Source organism: Saccopteryx leptura, chromosome 1 (genome assembly GCF_036850995.1).
Source record: "Saccopteryx leptura isolate mSacLep1 chromosome 1, mSacLep1_pri_phased_curated, whole genome shotgun sequence".
NCBI classification, from domain to species: domain Eukaryota; kingdom Metazoa; phylum Chordata; class Mammalia; order Chiroptera; family Emballonuridae; genus Saccopteryx; species Saccopteryx leptura.
In genome coordinates this window covers 183,593,590-183,616,891 of record NC_089503.1, presented here as the reverse complement: position 1 = coordinate 183,616,891, position 23,302 = coordinate 183,593,590, and the positions used below count along the sequence as shown (strand labels likewise).

General features: G+C 43.9%; 1 protein-coding gene and 1 long non-coding RNA gene across 2 annotated transcripts in view; both read left to right on the top strand.

Annotated features, from left to right (window-relative positions):
- Window positions 1-17,827, top strand: part of TOMM20 (translocase of outer mitochondrial membrane 20) — a 37,955-nt gene extending 20,128 nt beyond the window's left edge. Inside the window, exons 3-6 of the mRNA XM_066382664.1 lie at window positions 305-386; window positions 13,723-13,865; window positions 15,919-17,459; window positions 17,683-17,827. Of these exons, the coding sequence (XP_066238761.1) occupies window positions 305-386; window positions 13,723-13,865; window positions 15,919-15,963 (270 nt within the window). The 3' untranslated portion in view covers window positions 15,964-17,459; window positions 17,683-17,827. The remainder of the gene's footprint in view (window positions 1-304; window positions 387-13,722; window positions 13,866-15,918; window positions 17,460-17,682) is intronic.
- LOC136403662 (uncharacterized) overlaps window positions 1-19,654 on the top strand; it is a 40,640-nt gene extending 20,986 nt beyond the window's left edge. The window contains exon 2 of the long non-coding RNA XR_010751166.1: window positions 19,047-19,654. This is a non-coding gene — a long non-coding RNA (uncharacterized lncRNA). The remainder of the gene's footprint in view (window positions 1-19,046) is intronic.
- The last annotated feature ends 3,648 nt before the right edge of the window (window positions 19,655-23,302 follow it).

Genomic DNA, 23,302 nt, shown 5'->3' with positions numbered 1-23,302 from the left:
TAACAGATAAAGTTCTAAAATAATGGTAATCAAAAAATAGTACTGTGCGTATTTTATGGTAGAGGTATTTGTATTCCTTTCTAGGTTTGACTCAACTTTCTAAGAACTGTTCAAATACCAGTTTGAGCAATAAGAAATACTTTTTTCTTAATTTATTTCAATGTAGATAACTAATTTTTGCGATTGCTTTTGAAGAGTAAATTGTAATTTGGGGATTTTTTTTAAAGTGGTATGATTTTCTGTGTATTGGTTATGTCCCCTGACATAATTTTGTTAACTTATTAAATATTCTATTTTTAAACAGTTACCTGACCTTAAAGATGCTGAAGCTGTTCAGAAATTTTTCCTTGAAGAAATACAGCTTGGTGAAGAGTTACTCGCCCAAGGTAATAGTCATGAAAAAACAAAATAAGGCCTGACCTGTGGTGGCGCAGTGGGATAAAGCGTCGACCTGGAACACTGAGGTCGCTGGTTCGAAACCTTGGGCTTGCCTGGTCAAGGCACATACGGGAGTTGATGCTTCCTGCTCCTCCCCCTTCTCTCTCTCTCTCTCTCTCTCTCTCATTCCTCTCTCTTTAAGAAATCAGTAAATAAAATATTAAACAAAAAAAAACAAAATAACTTCAACGAAGTAAATGTGGAGATTCTTAAGTGGTTTTATTTTAGTTTTTTATTATTCTTTAATGTTTGTTTATTTTTTAGAGAGAGAGGAAGGGGGAGAGACACACACACACACACACAGGACCATTGAGCTGTTTCTGTATGTGCCCTGACTGGGTATCGAAAGGGCAACCTCTGTGCTTCTAATGATGCTCTAACCAGCTGAGCTATTTACCAGGGCCCTTGTATGGTTTTATTAAATTATTCATGAGTGGAGCATCTAGCAACTAGAAGGGCGCTCTCACCAATGGGTTGTACAAAATGGAAGGTTTTTAAAAATTTTTTTTTATTCCTTTTTATTAGAGAGATGAGAGAGAGAGAGAGAGAGAGGAAGAGATAGTGAGAACAGGGGGAAGGAGCAGGAAGCATCAACTCCCATATGTGCCTTGACCAGGCAAGCCCAGGGTTTTGAACTGGCGACCTCAGTGTTCCAGGTCGATGCGTTTTATCCACTGCACCACCACAGGTCAGGCCCAAAATGGAAGATTTTTATAGGAAGCAGGGTGGAGGAAGGGAACTATTAGTGAAAGAAATCAGAAGTGATTATTTAGGGACATCTTTTCTTTGGGGGCAGAGAAGGGGAAGGGTTTTATGTAGATTTTCTTTTCTTGGGGCAGGGATGAGGAAGGGCCTTTGCGGTGAATTACCTTATTGTTTCTTGACCAGAGAATTCTTTTTTTTTAAGAGACAGAGAGTCAGAGAGAGGGGTAGATAGGGACAGACAGACAGGAACGGAGAGAGATGAGAAGCATCAATCATCAGTGTTTTTTTTTTCGTTGAAACACCTTACTTGTTCATTGATTGCTTTCTCATATGTGCCATGACCGCGGGCCTTCAGCAGACCAAGTAACCCCTTGCTTGGACCAGCGACCTTGGGTCCAAGCTGGTGAGCTTTTTTATTTTGCTCAAACCAGATGAGCCTGCGCTCAAGCTGGCGACCTCGGGGTCTTGAACCTGGGTCCTCCGCATCCCAGTCCAACGCTCTATCCATTGCGCCACTGCATGATCAGGCTTGACCAGAGAATTCTTGATTGGTTCATTAAGATTATGTTTCTGGGAGAAGTTGAAACTGCAGTTAGATCAGGTGTTAAATCTAAGTTTGGTGTCATGGACTTTTAGCATAAGTGACGTCTTTTGGGCTGATTTTTTAAAAAGACCCAGAAAACTGGGTAGAATTCTTCACTCTGATATAAATTTATGGTTGATAAGGGACTTTTTCAGTGTAATATGGTTAACAAAGTCAGTGGATCTGTTTCCTGTCACAAACAGATAAGATGTTGCTTTGAGGCAACAGGTTCTCCACAGAGAAAAAGGTTTATCCACCAGGCAGCCAAACAAGACTTGGGATAAAGCTCAGATCAGTCCCCTTGAATAAACACTTGAAGTGAATTTAGAGGGTGTAGAGCCAGTATCCACGGCCACTATCATAGCAGCCTGGCTCATGCAGGTTTGCATTGGATTCGTATAGTTGGTAAAGAAACAATGGAGCCAAAATGGTGGGCCATCATCTTTAATCCTAGCTTGCACCTGGCGGGCAAGTGAAACAAACACTGGGCTCCAAAACCCACTCACATTCAGTGCTCACAAAGCTACTGACTTATCTGAGTTTCCTAGAATCAAAGGTTTCTAGCTCACCAGACTTATTCACCTCTGTTCCCCATCTCTTTCCTTCTCTCTGCACAAACTGGTTTCTCACTCAGCACTCCGCCATCTTGGCTGCTTCTGGCCTCCTCCACGTGGTCTCTCTCTCCTCTCCCCTCTGCTCTCTCTCCTGTAATGCTAATCTCAGGAACCAAGAGAGCAAGCTACTGTTCTGCTCCCGTTTTATAGTGTAGAAATCAAAACCTTCAATCCAATATACAAAATAGGGAAGTCTCTGATACAAAGTCACTTATCAAAGACATGACGGGATTGTACCACCCCACATCAAAAAGGGTAGGAAAGGCTTAGTCCTAAAACCAAGCCCCAGGCTACAAGGATCCTGCCTGCCCACAGCCCGCCCCCAACACACATTAACATCACCTGGGCAATGTCTTCCACGTGGGCAGCGCCATCTTTAACAAAATATATTTTATCTGCCCAACAGAGGGTAAAGAGAAACTGTACATGTTTATGTATTGTAATTCAGGAGTTGTGATTGGACAATCTTGGAACCAAAGCATCTAAGGTAGGAATGGGGAAGGTGAGAGAGAGCACAAGGAAACTCCAGGTTGGGTAAGATCTAGGAGTCCAGCATCCCTTGCTTCTGACTACTGTCCACGAGGATGAGTCAGCACACAGATGTTGGACAGAGACAAATTTTTGGTTCTGGCCACCCGTCCCAGTCAGTTGTTGGCTATCTGTGCCTGGGTGAACCCCCGGGACTAGTCTGATCCAGCTTGCTCAGTGCTCTCTGGGGCAGTCTAAGGAGGCCTACTGTTATCTCCTAAAAGACACTATAAACTTGAAAAAAAACGAAAGATTTGGTTTCAGTACAGCTGTTTCTTTTTCTTTTCTTTTTTCTTTTTGCATTTTTCTGAAGCTGGAAACAGGGATAGACAGTCAGACAGACTCCCGCATGCGCCCGACCGGGATCCACCCGGCACGCCCACCATGGGGCGATGCTCTGCCCACCAGGGGGCGATACTCTGCCCATCCTGGGCGTCACCATGTTGCGACCAGAGCCACTCTAGCGCCTGGGGCAGAGGCCACAGAGCCATCCCCAGCGCCCGGGCCATCTTTGCTCCAATGGAGCCTTGGCTGCGGGAGGGGAAGAGAGAGACAGAGAGGAAGGCGCGGCGGAGGGGTGGAGAAGCAAATGGGTGCTTCTCTTGTGTGCCCTGGCTGGGAATCGAACCCGGGTCCTCCGCACGCTAGGCCGATGCTCTACCGCTGAGCCAACCGACCAGGGCCCCTTTTCTTTTTTTTAATTTAATATATTGATTTTATTTTTTTTACTGAGAGAGGTATAGATAAGGACAGACTGACAGGAATGGAGAGAGATGAGAAGCATTAACCATTAGTTTTTCGTTGTGGCACCTTATTTGTTCATGGATTGCTTTCTCATATGTGCCTTGACTGGGGGGCTACAGCAGACCAAGTAACCCCTTGCTCAAGCCAGCAACCTTGGGTCCAAGCTGGTGAGCTTTTGCTCAAACCAGATGAGCCCGCGCTCAAGCTGGCGACCTCAGGGTCTCGAACCTGGGTCCTCCGCATCCCAGTCTGACGCTCTATCCACTGTGCCACTGCCTAGTCAGGCAATATATTGATTTTAGAGGGAATAAAGGAAAGAAGACAGAAACATTGATTGTTCATGTATGTGCCCTCACTGGAGATCAAACACACAACATTGCTGTATTGGGACTATGCGCCAATGAACTGATCTCTCCAGCCAGGGCTCAGTAGGAAAATAGAGCTTTTTCTTAAAAAGTTTTTGTAACTTCTATCTAAATACAGTCATGCGTTGTCATCAAATAATGACGTTCTGGTCAAGGATGGACTGCATATACAAACTGGTCCCTAAAGATTGTAATGGAGCTGAAAAATTCCTGTTGCCTAGTGACTTTGTAGCTGTTGTAATGTCATTATGTAGGGCAATTCATTACTCACATGTTTGTTGTCATGCCTGGTGTACTCTGTGGGGAATAGGATTTATCAGCAAATGTCTCTTTGTTGTAGGATTATTTTAGGCTAAATAATTTTTTTTTTAAGCTAGATAATTTTTAAGAACCGTAAACATGGGAGAAACTGAAAAGCTAGAAGTTGCTCTTTATAGAAAACATTGACATTTGTGAGGGAAATCTCTTTGTAAAGGTGTCTCCCTTGTACTGGGAAGAGGGGTGATTTTATCTCTAGAAACCCTTATCAATGCAGAAGACAATGACTTCAGTTTATAACAATCTTACCCTTGTTTGCTGTGCTTTTCCTGGTCACCTCCCATAACTGACTCCCCCACCATCATCTGACTTCTGCTGAAAAGGGTATTTAATGTTTAAAGTGGTGGCTTTAGCCATTTTGATGAGGTTCTCAGTTTTCCTTGGTCTCTCAGGTATACAGGAGGTATACTGGTAATTAAATTTTTGTTTTTCTCCCTTATGAAATCTCCACTGCCAGTTGTATAAAATAACAGTAACTTTCTGTGTTTACACAAATTCTTACCCCTGTGTTACAGTTGCCTACAGTGTACAGTACATAACATACTGCACAGGTCTATAGCCCAGGAGGTATGTATAACAGGCTGTACCAGCTAGGTGTGCTTGTCCTGTGGTGGCGCAGTGGGTAAAGCATCAACCTGGAATGCTGGGGTCATTGGTTTGAAACCCTGGGCTTGCCTGGTCAAGGCACTTAGGGAGTTGATGCTTCCTGCTCCTCCCCCTTCTCTCTCTCCTCTGTCTCTCTCCTTTCTCTCTTTATCTCTCCTCTCTCTCTCTCTTTCCTCTTTCCCCTTTCTTTCCTTTTTTTTTTTTCTTTTTTTTTTAATTTATTTTTCTGAAGCTGGAAACGGGGAGGCAATCAGACTCCCGCATGCGCCCGACCGGGATCCAACCGGGCACGCACGCCCACCAGGGGGCGACGCTCTGCCCATCTGGGGGGTTGCTCTGTCGAGACCAGAGCCACTCTAGCGCCTGGGGCAGAGGCCAAGGAGCCATCCCCAGCGCCCGGGCCATCTTTTGCTCCAATGGAGCCTAGGCTGCGGGAGGGGAAGAGAGAGACAGAGAGGAAGGATAGGGGGAGGGGTGGAGAAGCAGATGGGCGCTTCTCCTGTGAAATCTCCACTGCCAGTTGTATAAAATAACAACTGGCTGGGAATTGAACCCGGGACTCCTGCACGCCATGCAGACGCTCTACCACTGAGCCAACCGGCCAGGGCCTCTTTCTTTCCTTTTTAAAATGAATAAATCTAAAACCACCTTGGTGTGTGTAAGTAATGCACTCTGGTATTTATACAACACTGGAATTGCTTCTTTTGAAAAGAGGGGAGGCAGAGAGTCACTCAGCAAGCCCCCTACCAGACAATGCTCTGCCTGTGTGCACAGCTGCTCCATTGCTTGGCAACTGAGCTATTCCAGTGCCTGAGGCAGAGGCCATGGAGCCATCCTCAGTGTCTGGGGCCAACTTGACTTGAACCACTTGAGCCATGGCTGCAGGAGGAAAAGAGAAGGGCAGGGGTGGAGAAACAGATGGTCCCCTCTCCTATGTGCCCTGACCAGAAATTAAACCCAGGACTTCCACATTTTGGGTTGATGCTCTACCACAGAGCCAACTGGCCAGAGCTCAACTGAGCAATTTTTAGCTCATGAGGTTGAAGCTACAGCAAGCTATCCTCAGTGCCTGGGGCCAACGCTCAAACCAATGGTGCCATTGGATGCGGGGAGGGGAAGAGGGAGAGAAGGGAGAGGAGGAGAGAAACAAATGTTCACCTCTCCTGTGTGCCTTGTCTGGGAATTGAATGTCGGATGTCCATACTATCCACTGAGCCAACTGGCCAGGGCCAAATCGTAGTATAGTGGTACCTTGACACATGAGCACTTGAAATCACGAGCAGTTTGAGAGACAAGCAGTCACTCACGAGATTTTTTGCTGTAAGTCATGAGCAGATATTTGAAACATGAGCTTCTGCTACCCTCCAATAGATGGCCTGCCGAACGTTCTAAAAGGGAGAAAGAAACAAACTTCCATGGGAAGGTTTTTGTTGAAATGGCCTCTAAGTGAAAGCCAGGCAAGTGTGGTGAAAAAGCCAAAAGTCAGTGTAGAAAATGATTATTAAACAAAGTAAAAAAAATAGCAATTAAGTTTAGCAATAACATTACATATCATACATGGTGTGTAAGTTAAACTTTGCAATTAAATGTAGTGTTAAATGTGTAGAGAGTAAGTTATGTTAAGTGGTAGCGCACGAGCCTGACCAGGCGATGGCGCAGTGGATAGAGCATTGGACTGGGATTCAGAGGACCCAGGTTCGAGACCCCAAGGTCGCCAGCTTGAGCGCGGGCTCATCTGGTTTGAGCAGAAGCTCACCAGCTTGGACCGAAGGTCGCTGGCTCGAGCAAGAGGTTACTCGGTCTGCTGAAGGCCCATGTTCAAGGCACATAGGAGAAAGCAATCAATAAACAACTAAGGTGTTGCAATGTGCAATGAAAAACTAAGGAATGATGCTTCTCATCTCTTCCTTCCTGTCTGTCTGTCCCTGTCTATCCCTCTTTCTGACACTCTCTCTGTCTCTGTAAAAAAAAAAAAAAAAAAAAAGTGGTAGCGCAGGAAATGAAAACCTCCTTCACCAATCTCCTTCCTCTCGGCCAGCGTCTTTGCCTGACCTTGAAGGTAAATATACTTCATAAACCAGTTCATTTCTTTACATTCTCTCTTATTATGTGTAAATATATATTTATTATTTATAAAGTACATTTTTTTATTTAAAAGCATATGAAACAAAAAATTTCTGTAGGTTTTGGGGGCTGGAACGGATTAATTGCATTCCATTAATTTAAATGGGGAAATTTGATTCGACACACGAGCAAACTGAGCCACGAGCTTGGCTATGAAATGAATTGAACTCGTGTGTCAAGGCATCACTGTATTTCAATTCATGCAAACGTTCTCAGGTAGATGTTCTTCATGCTCATAAAGAGTCTATATTATCAAAATTTTCTTCTACTAGAACCCCCAAAATAGAAGCATTTTAAGTTAATTTGCTAATTTTAAGGTAGAATATAGGGTACTCCTAATTACATACATTTGGATTGTCTTCAAGATTCATGCAGTAGGACTGTCTGTCTATGTGGTTTGAGCTGTTAGATCCAAATTGAGTAGGAAAGTTACCCACAGTGATGGGGACAGGTTAATGAGAGGCAGGGAAATGGAGGTGGCTTTTTTTTTTTATTTGTATTTTTCTGAAGTTAGAAACAGGGAGGCAGTCAGACAGACTCCCTCATGCACCCGACCGGGATCCACCCGGCATGCCCACCAGGGGGCGATGCTCTGCCCATCTGGGGCGTCGCTTTCTTGCAACCAGGGCCATTCTAGCGCCTGAGGCAGAGGCCATGGAGCCATCCTCAGCGCCCGGGCCAACTTTGCTCCAGTGGAGCCTTGGCTGTGGAAGGGGAAGAGAGAGACAGAGAGAAAGGAGAGGGGGAGGGGTGGAGAAGCAGATGGGCGCTTCTCCTGTGTGCCCTGGCCGGGAATTGGACCTGGGACTCCTGCACGCCAGGCCGACGCTCTACCACTGAGCCAACCAGCCAGGGCTTGGGAGTTTTTTTTCAAAGTTCGTATTCCACACTTGACCGCAACATACCCGGAGAAATACTTAATTCAGCTGCCAAGCTTCCTTTCTTATGGAAATTACCATGCCAGCCAGAGGTAAAAAACACAGATGGGCCTGGCCTCTGGTGGTGCAGTGGATAGAGCATTGGTCTGAAATGCTGAGGTCACCAGTCGAAACCCTGGGCTTGCCCAGTCAAGGCACATACAGCAAGCAATAAACAGCTTAAGTGAAGTAACTATGAGTCTTTAGGTAAAAGTCAATATCAAAGTAAGCCAGGTGAAAGCATAAGCAATTTGGACAGCGAACTTCATTGCTTGACAAGGTCTCCTTTATCCAGACATCTTCTATTAACATATTCTTTTACCCCAGTAAGAGCTCATCTCATGTGTGACTGAGATCAAGTTGCAAGTGCAGAGAGGAAGTGGTTTCAACTGCACTGGGTTGCTGTGGTTGTTCACAAACAGTTTGCTGTGTGTTTGGAAGTATTAGGAGGTGTCTTTATTATCTGTGTTTAAAGATATAGGTTGGAATATTTAAGAAAGATTTTACTGGCCCTGGCCGGTTGGCTCGGCGGTAGAGCGTCGGCCTGGCGTGCGGGGGGACCCGGGTTCGATTCCAGGCCAGGGCACATAGGAGAAGCGCCCATTTGCTTCTCCACCCCCCCCCCCCCCTTCCTCTCTGTCTCTCTCTTCCCCTCCCGCAGCCAAGGCTCCATTGGAGCAAAGATGGCCCGGGCGCTGGGGATGGCTCCTTGGCCTCTGCCCCAGGCGCTAGAGTGGCTCTGGTCACGGCAGAGCGACGCCCCGGAGGGGCAGAGCATCGCCCCCTGGTGGGCGTGCCAGGTGGATCCCGGTCGGGCGCATGCGGGAGTCTGTCTGACTGTCTCTCCCCGTTTCCAGCTTCAGAAAAATAAAAAAATTAAAAAAAAAGAAAGAAAGATTTTACTGATTTTAGGGAGAGAAATATGCCTTGACCAGGCAAGCCTGGTATTTCAAACTGGCATCCCAGCATTCCAGGTTGACACTTTATCAACTGTGCCAACACAGCCTAGATTGTAGTATTTTATTTTATTTTTTAAATTGATTTTTCACAAGAGACAGCAGGAACATGAATTGGTTCCTATATGTGTCCTGACCACGGATCGAACTGGCAACCTCTGCACTTCGAGACGATGCTCTAACCCAGTGGTCTGCAAACTCATTAGTCAACAGAGCCAAATATCAACAGTACGATTGAAATTTCTTTTGAGAGCCAAATTTTTAAAACTATATAGGTAGGTACATTCCTTATCGAGGTAGCACCCACACGTGTTATTTTATGGAAGAGCCACACTCAAGGGGCCAAAGCAGTGGTCCCCAACCTTTTTTGGGCCACGGACCGGTTTAATGTCAGAAAATATTTTTACAGTCCGGCCTTTAGGGTGGGATGGAAAAATGCATAAAATAAAATTATGCGACTGGCATAAAAACTGTGGTATTTTTTTTTTATATATATTTTTTCTTTGTATTTTTCTGAAGCCGGAAATGGGGAGAGATAGTCAGACAGACTCCCGCATGCGCCCGACTGGGATCCACCCGGCACGCCCACCAGGGGGCGATGCTCTGCCCCTCCAGGGCTTCGCTCTGTTGTGACCAGAGCCACTCTAGCGCCTGGGGCAGAGGCCGGGCCATCTTTGCTCCAATGGAGCCTTGGCTGCGGGAGGGGAAGAGAGACAGAGAGGAAGGAGAGGGGGAGGGGGGGAGGGGTGGAGAAGCAGATGGGCGCTTCTCCTGTGTGCCCTGGCCAGAAATCGAACCCAGGACTTCTGCACGCCAGGCCGAAGTTCTACCACTGAGCCAACCAGCCAGGGCCAAAAACTGTGGTATTTTTAAATATAATTGTCGAACTTACGAGACAAGTGTCAAGTGTGAGTCTTAGACGGATGTAACAGAGGGAATCGGGTCATTTTTTAAAAATAAAACATCGTTCAGACTTAAATATAAATAAAACGGAAATAATGTAAGTTATTTATTCTTTCTCTGCGGACTGATACCAAATGGCCCACGGTCCTGTACCGGTTAATGGCCTGGGGGTTGGGGACCACTGGGCCAAAGACTGCATGTGGCTCGTGAGCCAGTTTGCCGACCAGGGCTCTAACCAGCTGAATTATCTGGCCAAGACTAGATTGTATTTTTTTTTTTTTTACAGAGACAGAGTCAGAGAGAGGGATAGACAGCGACAGACAGACAGGAATGGAGAGATGAGAAGCATCTATCATTAGTTTTTCTTTGTGCATTGCGACACCTTAATTATTCATTGATTGCTTTCTCATATGTGCCTTGACGGTGGGCCTTCAGCAGACCGAGTAACCCCTTGCTCGAGCCAGCGACCTTGGATCTAAGTGGTGAGCTTTGCTCAAGCCAGATGAGCCCGCACTCAAGCTGGCGACCTCAGGGGTCTCGAACCTGGGTCCTTGTTATCCCAGTCTGACGCTCTATCCACTGTGCCACCGCCTAGTCAGGCTAGATTGTAATATTTTAATTCATGCAAATTCTCAAGTGAATTTTATTCTTATGCTTATAAAGATATCTATTTAGACTAACAAAAATTTTATCCTGACCAGGCACTGAGTTGCGCAGTGGATAGGGCATCTGCCTCAGATGCTGAAGACCCAGGTTCGAAACCCCGAGGTCACTGGCTTGAGCATAGGCTCATCCAGCTTGAGCAAGGGCTCACCAGCTTGAGTGCAGGGTCGCTGGCTTGGTTGGAGGCCCCCACCCCACCACTGCTCATCAAGGTGTATGAGAAAACAGTGAACAACTAAGGTGTCGCAACAAGGAGTTGATGCTTCTCATCTCTCTCCCTTTCTGTCTGTTCTGTCCCCCCCCCCCCACTTCTCTCTCTCTATCTCTGTCTCTCTCACTTAAAAAAAAATGTCTCTTGGCAACCATGTAATAATCTCCTTGATTGCCTACATGAGTATTTAGTTGCCAAGTGGCATCCAGATTTCAAGTCAGTGGAGCCATTGTTGAGTCCCTTGATAGGAGTTCAATCCCATTCAGAAGACCAAGTCTTTGATTTTAGATTTTTCATTTTTAATTCCTCTTTGTAGCGGTTTTTTTTTTTCTTTTTTTAAGAAACTCTGTACTTTCCCCTCAATTCTTTTTTTTTTTTTTAATTTTTTAAACATTTTATATATCAGCCAACAAATTAAAATGGTTAACAAGAAAAAATACAAATTCAGAGGTCTGGTATCGATGTTTTAAAAAAGGAACTTGCCTAAGCATTTCTATCGATTCGAACATCAATCTCTTGGCCACTCAGCTTCATCCCATTCATCATCCAGCAGGCTCTCTCCACCACCTCTGGCTACTCAAACTTAACCACACCGCACCCCTTGGACTTCCCATTCTCCATCTTGATGTCGGCATATAGCATGTGGCCACATTTGTTGAATTTGTCCTTTAGCATCTCCAATGTAAAATCAAATGTTTCCCCCTAACTTTTACTGTGAACTTTTATCCGAAGCTGGAGACGGGGAGAGACAGTCAGACAGACTCCCACATGCGCCCGACCGGGATCCACTCGGCACGCCCACCAGGGGGCGACGCTCTGCCCACCAGGGGGCGATGCTCTGCCCCTCTGGGGCGTCGCTCTGCCGTGACCAGAGCCACTCTAGCGCCTGGGGCAGAGGCCAAGGAGCCATCCCCAGCGCCCGGGCCATCTTTGCTCCAGTGGAGCCTTGGCTGCGGGAGGGGAAGAGAGAGACAGAGGAAGGAGAGGGGGAGGGGTGGAGAAGCAGATGGGTGCTTCTCCTGTGTGCCCTGGCCGGGAATCGAACCCGGGACTTTTGTATGCCAGGCCGACGCTCTACCACTGAGCCAACCGGCCAGGGCCTACTGTGAACTTTTAAACTGCTCTAAAAATGTCTTAAAAAAACAAACAAACTTCAGTACATTTTTTTTTTTTTTTTCATTTCAGAGAGGAGAGACAGAGACAGGGTGGGGGTGGGGTAGGTTCAGGAAGCATGAACTCCCATATATGCCTTGACCAGGCAAGCCTGGGGTTTCAAACCGGCAACCTCAGCGTTCCAGGTCGCCGTTTTTTATCCACTGCGCCACCACAGGTCAGGCACTTCAGTACATTTTTAAAAATGTCTTTATTTTTTATTTACAGAGTCAGAGATAGGGATAGACAGGGACAGGCTGACAGGAACGGAGAGAGATGAGAAGCATCAATCATTAGTTTTTTGTTGCGACACCTTAGTTGTTCATTGATTGCTTTCTCACATGTGCCTTGACTGTGGGGCTACAGCAGACCGTGTAACCCCTTGCTCGAGCCAGGGACCTGGGTCCAAGCTGGTGAGCTTTGCTCAAACCAGATGAGCCCGCTCTCAAGCTGGCGACCTCGGGGTCTCGAACCTGGGTCCTTCGCATCCCAGTCTGACGTTCTATCCACTGTGCCACTGCCTGGTCAGGCAGTACATGATTTTTAATAGTGTACATTAAAAAGATTTCCTGCATGGAAAAGTTATCTTGTATAGAACACTTAACTTGAAACCATATATTATTTTTGTTTATGTATATGATAGACAGAGAGGGACAGATAGGGACAGACAGGCAAGAAGAGGGAGAGATGAGGAGCATCAATTCTTTGTTGTTGCTCCTTAATTGTTCATTGATTGCTTTCTCACATGTGATTTGACGGGTGGGGGCTGCTACAGCAGACTGAGTGACGCCCTGCTTAAGCCAGTGACCTTGGCCTCAAGCTGGTGAGCCTTGCTCAAACCAGACGAACCCACACTCAAGTTGGCGACCTCGGGGTTTTGAATCTGGGTCCTCTATGTCCCAGTTTGATGCTCTATCCACTTCGCCACCACCTGGTCAGGCTCGAAACCATATTTAATAGTGTAACATCGATTTGCTCCCAGAATTTGGGACAATCTCTGGAGTTAGATTTCAGATGGAATTAACTGAAGTACCACCTGACAAGTCCTTATTCAGTTAAGTGAACCTTCAAAAACTACTGTATATACCTTAAGTAATATTTTTCTTTCAAAATTAGTACATCTAGCCTGACCTGTGGTGGCGCAGTGGATAAAAAAACGTCAACCTGGAAATGCTGAGGTCGCCGGTTCGAAACCCTGGGCTTGCCTGGTCAAGGCACATATGGGAGTTGATGCTTCCAGCTCCTCCCCCCCTTCTGTCTCTCCTCTGTCTCTCCCTCTCCTCTCTAAAATAAATTAAAAAAAAAATAAATTAGTATATCTATTGCAAGAAATTTGCAGGTAAATAAAAAAAATAAATCCTGCTAGTTAATTACTGTTTTGTTACCTGCTTCTTCCTACCACCTGTATTAGTGTGACCATTTTGCCTATAGTGTCACTTAACATTTCTTTTCTTTTGAACTTGAATATAGTAACATTCAAATAGTACAAGTGATTAGTTTAAAGTGAACCAGGGCTTTGAACCAGTGACCTCAGCATTCCAGGTTGACACCTATTCACTGCACCACTACAGGTCAGGCAGTTTCTTATGTATTCTTTCAGAAATATTCTGAGTATATAAATAGAAATATATAGTACTTGGACATCTCTGCACCTTTATTTTCCCCTTTTATGTGTGTATTGGAGATACTTATAAGTGAATATAATCTGATTCACCCTTGTTAATGGCTTTATAATATTCAATTATATCAGTGTCCTATAGATTATTTCCAAGTTTTTACTTGCATAATGTTTTTGGTCAGTATCACTTAGAGATACAGCGAGGACTTTAGAGTAGAATTTTTGACAAAGGCAGAGACTTTTCAGGTTATGTGTTATTTTTATGTCAACCTTCCAGGTGAATATGAGAAGGGTGTAGACCATCTGACCAATGCAATTGCCGTGTGTGGCCAGCCGCAGCAACTGCTGCAAGTATTACAGCAGACTCTCCCACCACCTGTGTTCCAGATGCTTCTGACTAAGCTTCCAACAATTAGTCAGGTAAGAATAAAATGTTAGAAATAAAAATAGAATCTGAAAATTAAATGTTTAGGGACATTAGCATTTAAAAATGAGCCTAGTGAAATGGTAGTCTTGTAGCTCATCCATATAATGACAGTAGTACTTGAGATAACAGTGCTTGAACTTTTCTTCCCTAATGGGAAAACATGCAGAGAACTGGGCATATAAGGTAGTGACGGTGCCCTCGAGGTGGGTCAGTAACTGTCTCTGAGAGCTGTCTCAGCAGGAGTATTCAAACCCCCACTCTCAGACCACTCTCAGCTACTCTCTAAAACTAGCTTTCTGCCTTCTCTTGTGAGAACATGCATTGAGGTCAGTGGCATGGCAGAGAAAAGGGAGCCAAGGTGCCCTGCCCTGGAACTTAGGCTATAAAGGATCCTGGACCCCTCTGCCCTCACTTGTGTAAAGGCCCCAGTACCTCGGTTCTAGCAGTGTACCTTTGAGTTTCTAATTATTTGACTACATCCCTAAATTCCTGTTTAATAGGGCAAAATACCATTTGTATACACCAGTGTTTATTGAACCTTGGTCTTAGAATCTTCATATAACATCAGGGAGGTTAACTCTTTTGCAGACTGGCACCGTGGTTATACACAGTGATCCATGGTAAGAGTTAATTCAAAATGCATTCTGTTCATTTTTACTCCTTTCCCAAGGACACCAAGTGAACCTCCTTTTTGAAATAGCTTGACTGTAACATGTTAATTTCCACATTTGGTGTAATTAAAAATTAGTAAAGTGACTGGTTAATTCTATAAACTGATCTTTACTTCACTGTATTGGAAAGGGACTAGAGAAAGGGCAGGCCCCAAATACTTTTTTTTTAATGTTTATTTTTATGGATTATAAAGAGAAAGGAAGGGGGAGAGAGAGACAGAGACAGAAACAGTCTGTTCCTGTATGTGCCCTTACTGAGGTTCAAACCAGCAACCTCTGTGCTCAGGGATGATGCTCTAAGCAACTGAGATATCCAGCCAGGGCGGCAGATCCCAAGTATTTAGGAACAGGAGTTAAAAAACCAAGGACTTGGTCTTAATCTTTTTTATTTAGACTCATGTGGTTCCCAGTTTGTTACCAGAATCCTCTGTTTAACATTATTTGCACATTGAAAAGCAGCATAGTGTAGACCTTTTGGGAGGTTGACCTGAGGGTGATGTCTTGAAATGTGGATGAATTCAGGGTAAAGCCTGAATTCCTCTCTATAAAGACAACCTTTTTTTACTCAATTAACTTCTCATATCTGGAAGTGTCTTCAAAATGCCAATTTGAGAATACTGTATTCCTTCTTCATATAATGATTTTAAGCATTTCCAGGCCATAAGGGAAATGTTTGGAGCATAAAAGGATCAGTATTCTTGGCCCTAATCAGTGTTTTTAGTTTACATAGGCGTGAAAAGAGCTCTTGAATTCATTTTGGTTTTAGTTATGTAATTGGCTAACATGTAGCACAATGTAATGGTATTCTTTCTTTATTCATTTTATTTTTCTGAAGCTGGAAACGGGGAGAGACAGACTCCCGCATGCGCCCGGGATCCACCTGGCACGCCCACCAGGGGCGATGCCCTGCCCACCAGGGGGCGATGCTCTGCCCCTCCGGGGCGTCGCTCTGCCGCACCAGAGCCACTCCAGCGCCTGGGGCAGAGGCCAAGGAGCCATCCCCAGCGCCTGGGCCATCTTTGCTCCAATGGAGCCCGGGCTGCGGGAGGGGAAGAGAGAGACGGAGAGGAAGGGGGGGGGGTTGGAGAAACAAATGGGCGCCTCTCCTATGTGCTTTGGCCGGGAATCAACCTGGGTCCCCCGCACGCCAGGCCGACGCTCTACCGCTGAGCCAACTGGCCAGGGCCTCCTTTATTCATTTTAATTTTAAAGTGAAACTGACAATAGTTATGATCATTATATTAGATGATAATGTGTTAACATACTTAATATTTAGCAAGATTTGTTTCTTTTTATGCAAAAGGTGTTTTTGTTGAACTTAGAAGCCTGATTAAATGTTTATACTTTGTAAGAGTCAAAAATTTTTTTCTTTCAGAGAATTGTGAGTGCTCAGAGCTTGGCTGAAGATGATGTGGAATAAGAAAGAAATGTCAACATAATAATCTCAATTAAAAATACTTTAAAAATCTTAACTTGGAAGATGAGCAGCTCTGGGGAAATAAAGGCAGATATGTTCACTGGTCTGTCCTGCACTCATGTCTACCAAAGTTCATTTTACTTTGTGTAGATCCTTTGTCTTGTATTTATTTTTCCCAGTGAAGAGTGTATTTTAATAGAGCTATTCATTTTATAAATACACTATGAGTTACCAAAATATAGATTTTGTTTATTCCTAACGTGTAATTAAAATGTACATATAACATCATATTATGTACATCAGAAACATCCAGTGCTCAGTTTTGAAAGGCAGAAAAAGGGGAAGGCTGAGAAATGCACATTTTTTAAGCTAGTACATTTTGCTGCACATCGGGAAATTGGATGGGAACCTGACTTTGTTTATCAAAACTGGGTATTAAAATCTTTGTGATCATTTCCTTGCATTTATTCTCTTAGCTATGTGAGATGTGCTATTGTGCTGTGGTAACTTTATCTGCCCTGCGTATCAGTTTGGAACGTTCCGATTTAATGTGCTCTGGATATTTCTCCCCTGATGTTTTAGATACATGTAGTAAAAATAGCACGGGGAAATGGGTCTGTGTACCCCTAACTGGCTGCTGAGCTTTGTCATTAATGCCTGCTGCTTTCCTCATTTACAGAATGAGGGAATTGGTCTGCTGATTCAGACAAGTGTCCCTTTCAGCTTCTCATTTGTTTGGTTGTGTTCAGCATCATGAAATCCAAACGTCTCCGGAGGGCCAATCAGGCCTTGCATTTTTTTATTCTCTGCATTTTGCATGCTTGCCTGATTTACTTAGTATTTCTGAAAATACTTTTTTAAAAAAGGGATAACGTTGATTTTCACTGAAATCATGTGGTTCTGTCACTGCTCTTGTAAATCTGAAACTTAACCTTTAAGTGACTGATGTGATAGATTTGTAAACATGTTTCATTGTTTTTATCCTGATGTACTTTCTCAATCTTTCAGTCTGATTCATGTATCTTGTTATGATGAGAATAAGGAAGCCTGTGGCTGGAGACTTGTAAAGTCTGGAGATAACAGGACCTCTTATTCTCAGAATAGTGACATTTCTGCAGCCACCCATTCATGGTCAGACGTGAGAGTGAGGATCTTGGTAGCATCTATTAACTGAATCACATTTCTCATTGTACAGGTCGCCTTCATTCTGTCTGAAAATCTGTAGAGAGAGCCCCAAGTCTTTTGCTATGTGTGCTAGGCTTTTTATTTTATGTACATACTTTACCTTGACCTTGGGTTTCGTGGTAGCTGTAGTGTAGTGGAAAGGGTTTGAAATACAGTTCTAGTTTCTGTCTTTGGAGAGCACACAGCTTTGGACAAGTCACACTGCATCTCTGAACTTCAGTATTCTCATTTATAAAATTAGGATTAGGTGACTCACATTTAATGACTCCTTCCCCCGGTTTGTGATCCTGAACCCTCAAACAGTGCTTTTTTTGGTTATATTCCGCATGCTTTTTTTTTTATTTTTATTTTTTTAAAAATTTTAATTTTTTATTTTATTGATTTTAGAGAGGAGAGAGAGAGGGGGAGAGAGAGAGAGACAGGGGGGAGGTGCTGGAGCATCAACTCCCATATGTGCCTTGACCAGGCAAACCCAGGGTTTTGAACCAGCGACCTCAGCATTTCCAGGTCGATGCTTTATCCACTGCGCCACCACAGGTCAGGCCCCGCATGCTTTTTGTGGGTAGTGGAGGGGTGACCAATACAAACATGCTGTTTAGTCGGTTTTACTAATAGGATCCCAAATCCAAATGAGGGTGGTGGTGATTGGTCAGTAATTGAAAGCAGTCTTTTATCTTGCTCCCACCCAGACAAGAGCATTCAGGACAGGGCCATCCAAAGGAAGGGAAGAATGAACACAGGGTAGGACGGAATATAGGTGGGAAAAGAACAAGAGAATGGGCCCAGAGAGGACAGGACTGGCTGGAGGGCGGAGGGGTCACCTTAGATCCTGGAGGGTATGAAGAATATTCCTTGAAGAACTGCAGTGCGTCTGCGCTGGGTATCACTGGATTTACTGAGAAATAAGGCTTTGATGCCGAGCTTGCTGAGAAGGCTGTGGTGTCTCCACTTTAGAGAAAATTCAACCAGCTGCATTTTTGTTGTTGCTTTATTGATTTTCTTTTTTTTTTTTTTTTGTATTTTTCTGAAGCTGGAAACGGGGAGAGACAGACAGACTCCCGCATGCGCCCGACCAGGATCCACTCAGCACGCCCACCAGGGGCGACGCTCTGCCCCCCAGGGGGCGATGCTCTGCCCCTCTGGGGCGTCGCTCTGCCGCGACCAGAGCCACTCTAGCGCCTGGGGCAGAGGCCAAGGAGCCATCCCCAGCGCCCGGGCCATCCTTGCTCCAATGGAGCCCTGGCTGCGGGAGGGGAAGAGAGAGACAGAGAGGAAGGGGAGGGGGTGGAGAAGCAAATGGGTGCTTCTCCTATGTGCCCTGGCCAGGAATTGAACCCGGGTCCCCCGCACGCCAGGCCGCCGCTCTACCGCTGAGCCAACCGGCCAGGGACTGCTTTATTGATTTTAGAGACAGGAAGGTAGTGGTGGGGAACAGGAACATTGATCTGTTACCGGATGTACCCTGACCAAGGATCGAACCTCTGTGTTTCAGGACAATGCTCTAATCAGCCGAGCAATCTGGCCTGGGTATTGAGTGCATTTTCTTATGTAAATGACACCTTTGGTGCTCTAAAAGTAGATACTGTACTACTTTTTTTTTTTTTTTTTTTTTTGTATTTTTCTGAAGCTGGAAACGGGGAGAGACAGTCAGACAGACTCCCGCATGCACCCGACTGGGATCCACCTGGCACGCCCACCAGGGGGCGACGCTCTGCCCACCAGGGGGCGATGATCTGCCCCTCCGGGGCGTCGCTCTGTTGTGACCAGAGCCACTCTAGCGCCTGGGGCAGAGGCCAAGGAGCCATCCCCAGCGCCTGGGCCATCTTTGCTCCAATGGAGCCTTGGCTGCGGGAGGGGAAGAGAGAGACAGAGGAAGGAGATGGGGAGGGGTGGAGAAGCAGATGGGTGCTGGCCGGGAATCGAACCCGGGACTTTTGCATGCCAGGCCGACGCTCTACCACTGAGCCAACCGGCCAGGGCATTGTACTACTTTTGAAAGCTAGCTGTCATAGGTAAAATACATTTTCCCCCCCCCATGCGTAATTGCCAAACACTTTCCTGGAACCTGGCAGTCAGTCACATTGATGCTGACCCAAGACTAGTACTGAGAACTGCAGTGTTCCCATGTTCCTCTGTTGCACATGTGGGCTGGAATCTCTGGAAATGGAAGTCCACATTGGCATGCTGCTTGGGCAAAGTGAAAGAGCATTTAAAACAGGCTCACCTGGTGGTAGCATTGCTGTTCCAGTAACAGAACTTGCCCTTTCATTCTCCCTATCACATAAAACCCAGTACAGTGTGCTAGTAGGCAAGCAGGCAGTTGGCCTGCCTTTCTAATCCTGTTGACTCAACGTATGGACCAGAGTGTGTTAATGTTATTGCAGAAAAGAGACTGAGTTAATTGGTATATCATGCAGATAACACAAAATTTTTTTCTTGTAACAAATGCAGTTTTATTATTGCTTGTGCCTCAGCTGTTTTAAGTGAATATTAAAGGGCTTAGAGAAAATTTTGGCTTGGTGTTTATTTGCAGAAGTGAATTCTGCTGAATTGGATGACTCAAAGTCGTGGTACCTGTGTTTCTAGGTTCCAGTATCCCTTTTAGGATGCTGACAGCTGTGCAGCTGCTCCCCAGGAATATGTACACTTGCCTTTGACTTCAAGGAGTTCACAGCTTCAGGTTAAGAATGCCTGCTTTAGCCTGACTGGTGGTGGCACGGTGGGTAAGGTGTTGACCTGGAACACTGAGGTCGCCAGTTCAAAACCCTGGGCTTGCCTGGTCAAGGCACATATGGGAGTTGATGCTTCCTGTTCCTTACCCCTTTCTCCCTATCTAAAAATGAATAAATAAAAACTTAAAAAAAAAGCCTGCTTGAATGTTGGCATGTGAGGAGTCTGTAGTAGTGGCTTTCCAGCTTTAGCATGTATCAGAACCACCTGGGAGGCTGGTTAAAGCAGGTTGTGGAGCACCAATCCTGGGCCAGGAGCATGATCATCAGCTCTGCCAAGTTCCAGAATTTGGTGCTGTGGCAGGTCTGGGATTATTTTGTGAATGTGGCACAGACAGTAATGCTCAATTGTGATGTGGAAAATGTGGGAAATTCTTTTTTTTTTTTTAATTATAATTTTATTTTTTTAATGGGGCGACATCAATAAATCAGGTTACATATATTCAAAGATCAACAAGTCCAGGTTATCTTGTCTTTCAATTATGTTGCATACCCATCACCCAAAGTCAGATTGTCCTCTGTCACCTTCTATCTAGTTTTCTTTGTGCCCCTCCCCCTCCCCCTTTCCCCCCTCCCCCCCCATAACCACCACACTCTTAACAATGTCTCTTAGTTTCACTTTTATGTCCCACCTACGTATGGAATAATGCAGTTCCTGGTTTTTTCTGATTTACTTATTTCACTTCGTATAATGTTATCAGGATCCCACCATTTTGCTGTAAATGATCCGATGTCATCATTTCTTATGGCTGAGTAGTATTCCATAGTGTATATGTGCCACATCTTCTTTATCCAGTCGTCTGTTGACGGGCTTTTTGGTTGTTTCCATGTCCTGGCCACTGTGAACAATGCTGCAATGAACATGGGGCTGCATGTGTCTTTACGTATCAATGTTTCTGAGTTTTTGGGGTATATACCCAGTAGAGGGATTGCTGGGTCATAAGGTAGTTCTATTTTCAGTTTTTTGAGGAACCACCATACTTTCTTCCATAATGGTTGTACTACTTTATATTCCCGCCAACAGTGGATGAGGGTTCCTTTTTCTCCACAGCCTGTCCAACATTTGCTATTACCTGTCTTGTTAATAATAGCTAATCTAACAGGTGTGAGGTGGTATCTCATTGCAGTTTTGATTTGCATTTCTCTAATAACTAAAGAAGATGAGCATCTTTTCATATATCTGTTGGCCATTTGTACTTCCTCCTGGGAGAAGTGTCTGTTCATGTCCTCTTCCCATTTTTTTATTGGATTGTTTGTTTGTTTGTTGTTGAGTTTTATGAGTTCTTTGTATATTTTGGATATTAGGTCCTTATCTGAGCTGTTGTTTGAAAATATCATTTCCCATTTAGTTGGCTTTCTGTTTTATTTTGTTATCAGTTTCTCTTGCTGAGCAAAAACTTCTTAGTCTGATGTAGTCCCATTCATTAACTTTTGCCTTCACTTCTCTTGCCATTGGAGTCAAATTCATAAAATGCTCTTTAAAACCCAGGTCCATGAGTTGAGTACCTATGTCTTCTTCTATGTACTTAATTGTTTCAGGTCTTATGTTTAGATCTTTGATCCATTTTGAGTTAATTTTAGTACAGGGGGACAAACTGTAGTCCAGTTTCATTCTTTTGCATGTGGCTTTCCAGTTTTCCCAGCACCATTTATTGAAGAGGCTTTCTTTTCTCCATTGTATGTTCTTGGCCCCTTTATCAAAAATTATTTGACTATATATATGTGGTTTTATTTCTGGACTTTCTATTCTGTTCCATTGGTCTGAGTGTCTATTTTTCTGCCAATACCATGCTGTTTTGATTGTCGTGGCCCTATAATACAGTTTGAAGTCAGGTATTGTAATGCCCCCAGCTTCATTCTTTTTCTTTAGGATTGCTTTGGCTATTCGGGGTTTTTTATAGTTCCATATAAATCTGATGATTTTTTGCTCTATTTCTTTAAAAAATGTCATTGGAATTTTGATGGGAATTGCATTAAATTTGTATATTGCTTTGGGTAATATAGCCATCTTGATTATATTTATTCTTCCTAACCAAGAACAAGGAATATTCTTCCATCTCATTATATCTTTCTCAATTTTTCTTAACAATGGTTTATAGTTTTCATTATATAAGTCCTTTACATTCTTTGTTATGTTTATTCCTAAGTATTTTATTTTTTTTTGTTGCAATTGTGAAGGGGATTATTCTTTTGAGTTCATTCTCAATTGTTTCATTGTTGGCATATAGAAAGGCTATTGACTTCTGTATGTTAATTTTGTATCCTGCGACCTTACTGTATTGGCTTATTGTTTCTAGTAGTCTCTTTGTGGATTCTTTGGGGTTTTCGATGTATAGGATCATATCATCTGCAAAAAGTGATACCTTTACTTCTTCTTTTCCGATATGGATGCCTTTTATTTCTTTGTCTTGTCTGATTGCTCTGGCTAGAACCTCTAGTACCACATTAAATAAGAGTGGAGAGAGTGGACAACCCTGTCTTGTTCCTGATTTAAGGGGGAAAGCCTTCAGTTTTGTGCCATTTAATATGATGTTAGCTGATGGTTTATCATGTATGGCCTTTATCATGTTGAGATATTTTCCTTCTATACCCATTTTGTTGAGAGTCTTAAACATAAAATTGTGTTATATTTTATCGAAAGCCTTTTCTGCGTCTATTGATAAGATCATGTGGTTTTTGTTCTTTGTTTTGTTGATATGGTGTATTACGTTAACCGTTTTGCGTATGTTGAACCATCCTTGAGATTCTGGGATGAATCCCACTTGATCATGATGTATTATTTTTTTAATATGTTGTTGTATTCGATTTGCTAGTATTTTGTTTAGTATTTTAGCATCTGTATTCATTAGAGATATTGGTCTGTAGTTTTCTTTTTTTGTGCCATCCTTGCCTGGTTTTGGTATGAGGGTATGTTGGCCTCATAAAATGTGTTTGGAAGTATTGCTTCTTCTTCAATTTTTTGGAAGACTTTCAGTAGAATAGGAACCAAGTCTTCTTTGAATGTTTGATAAAATTCGCTGGTATAGCCGTCTGGGCCTGGACTTGAGTTCTTTCTCTTTTTTCCTTGGTAAGTCTTGCCAAGGGTTTGTCAATTTTGTTGATCTTTTCAAAGAACCAGCTCCTTGTTCTATTAATTTTTTCTATAGCTTTTCTGTTCTCTCTCTCATTTATTTCTGCTCTGATTTTTATTATCTCCTTTCTTCGGCTGGTTTTGGGTTGTCTTTGTTGTTCTTTTTCTAGTTCCTTAAGGTGTGAAGTTAAGTGGTTCACTTGGGCTCTCTCTTGTTTGTTCATATGTGCCTGAAGTGATACGAACTTCCCTCTTATCACTGCTTTTGCTGCATCCCATAGATTCTGATATGTCGTATTGTCATTTTCATTAGTCTGTATATATCTTTTGATCTCTGCACTTATTTCTTCTTTGACCC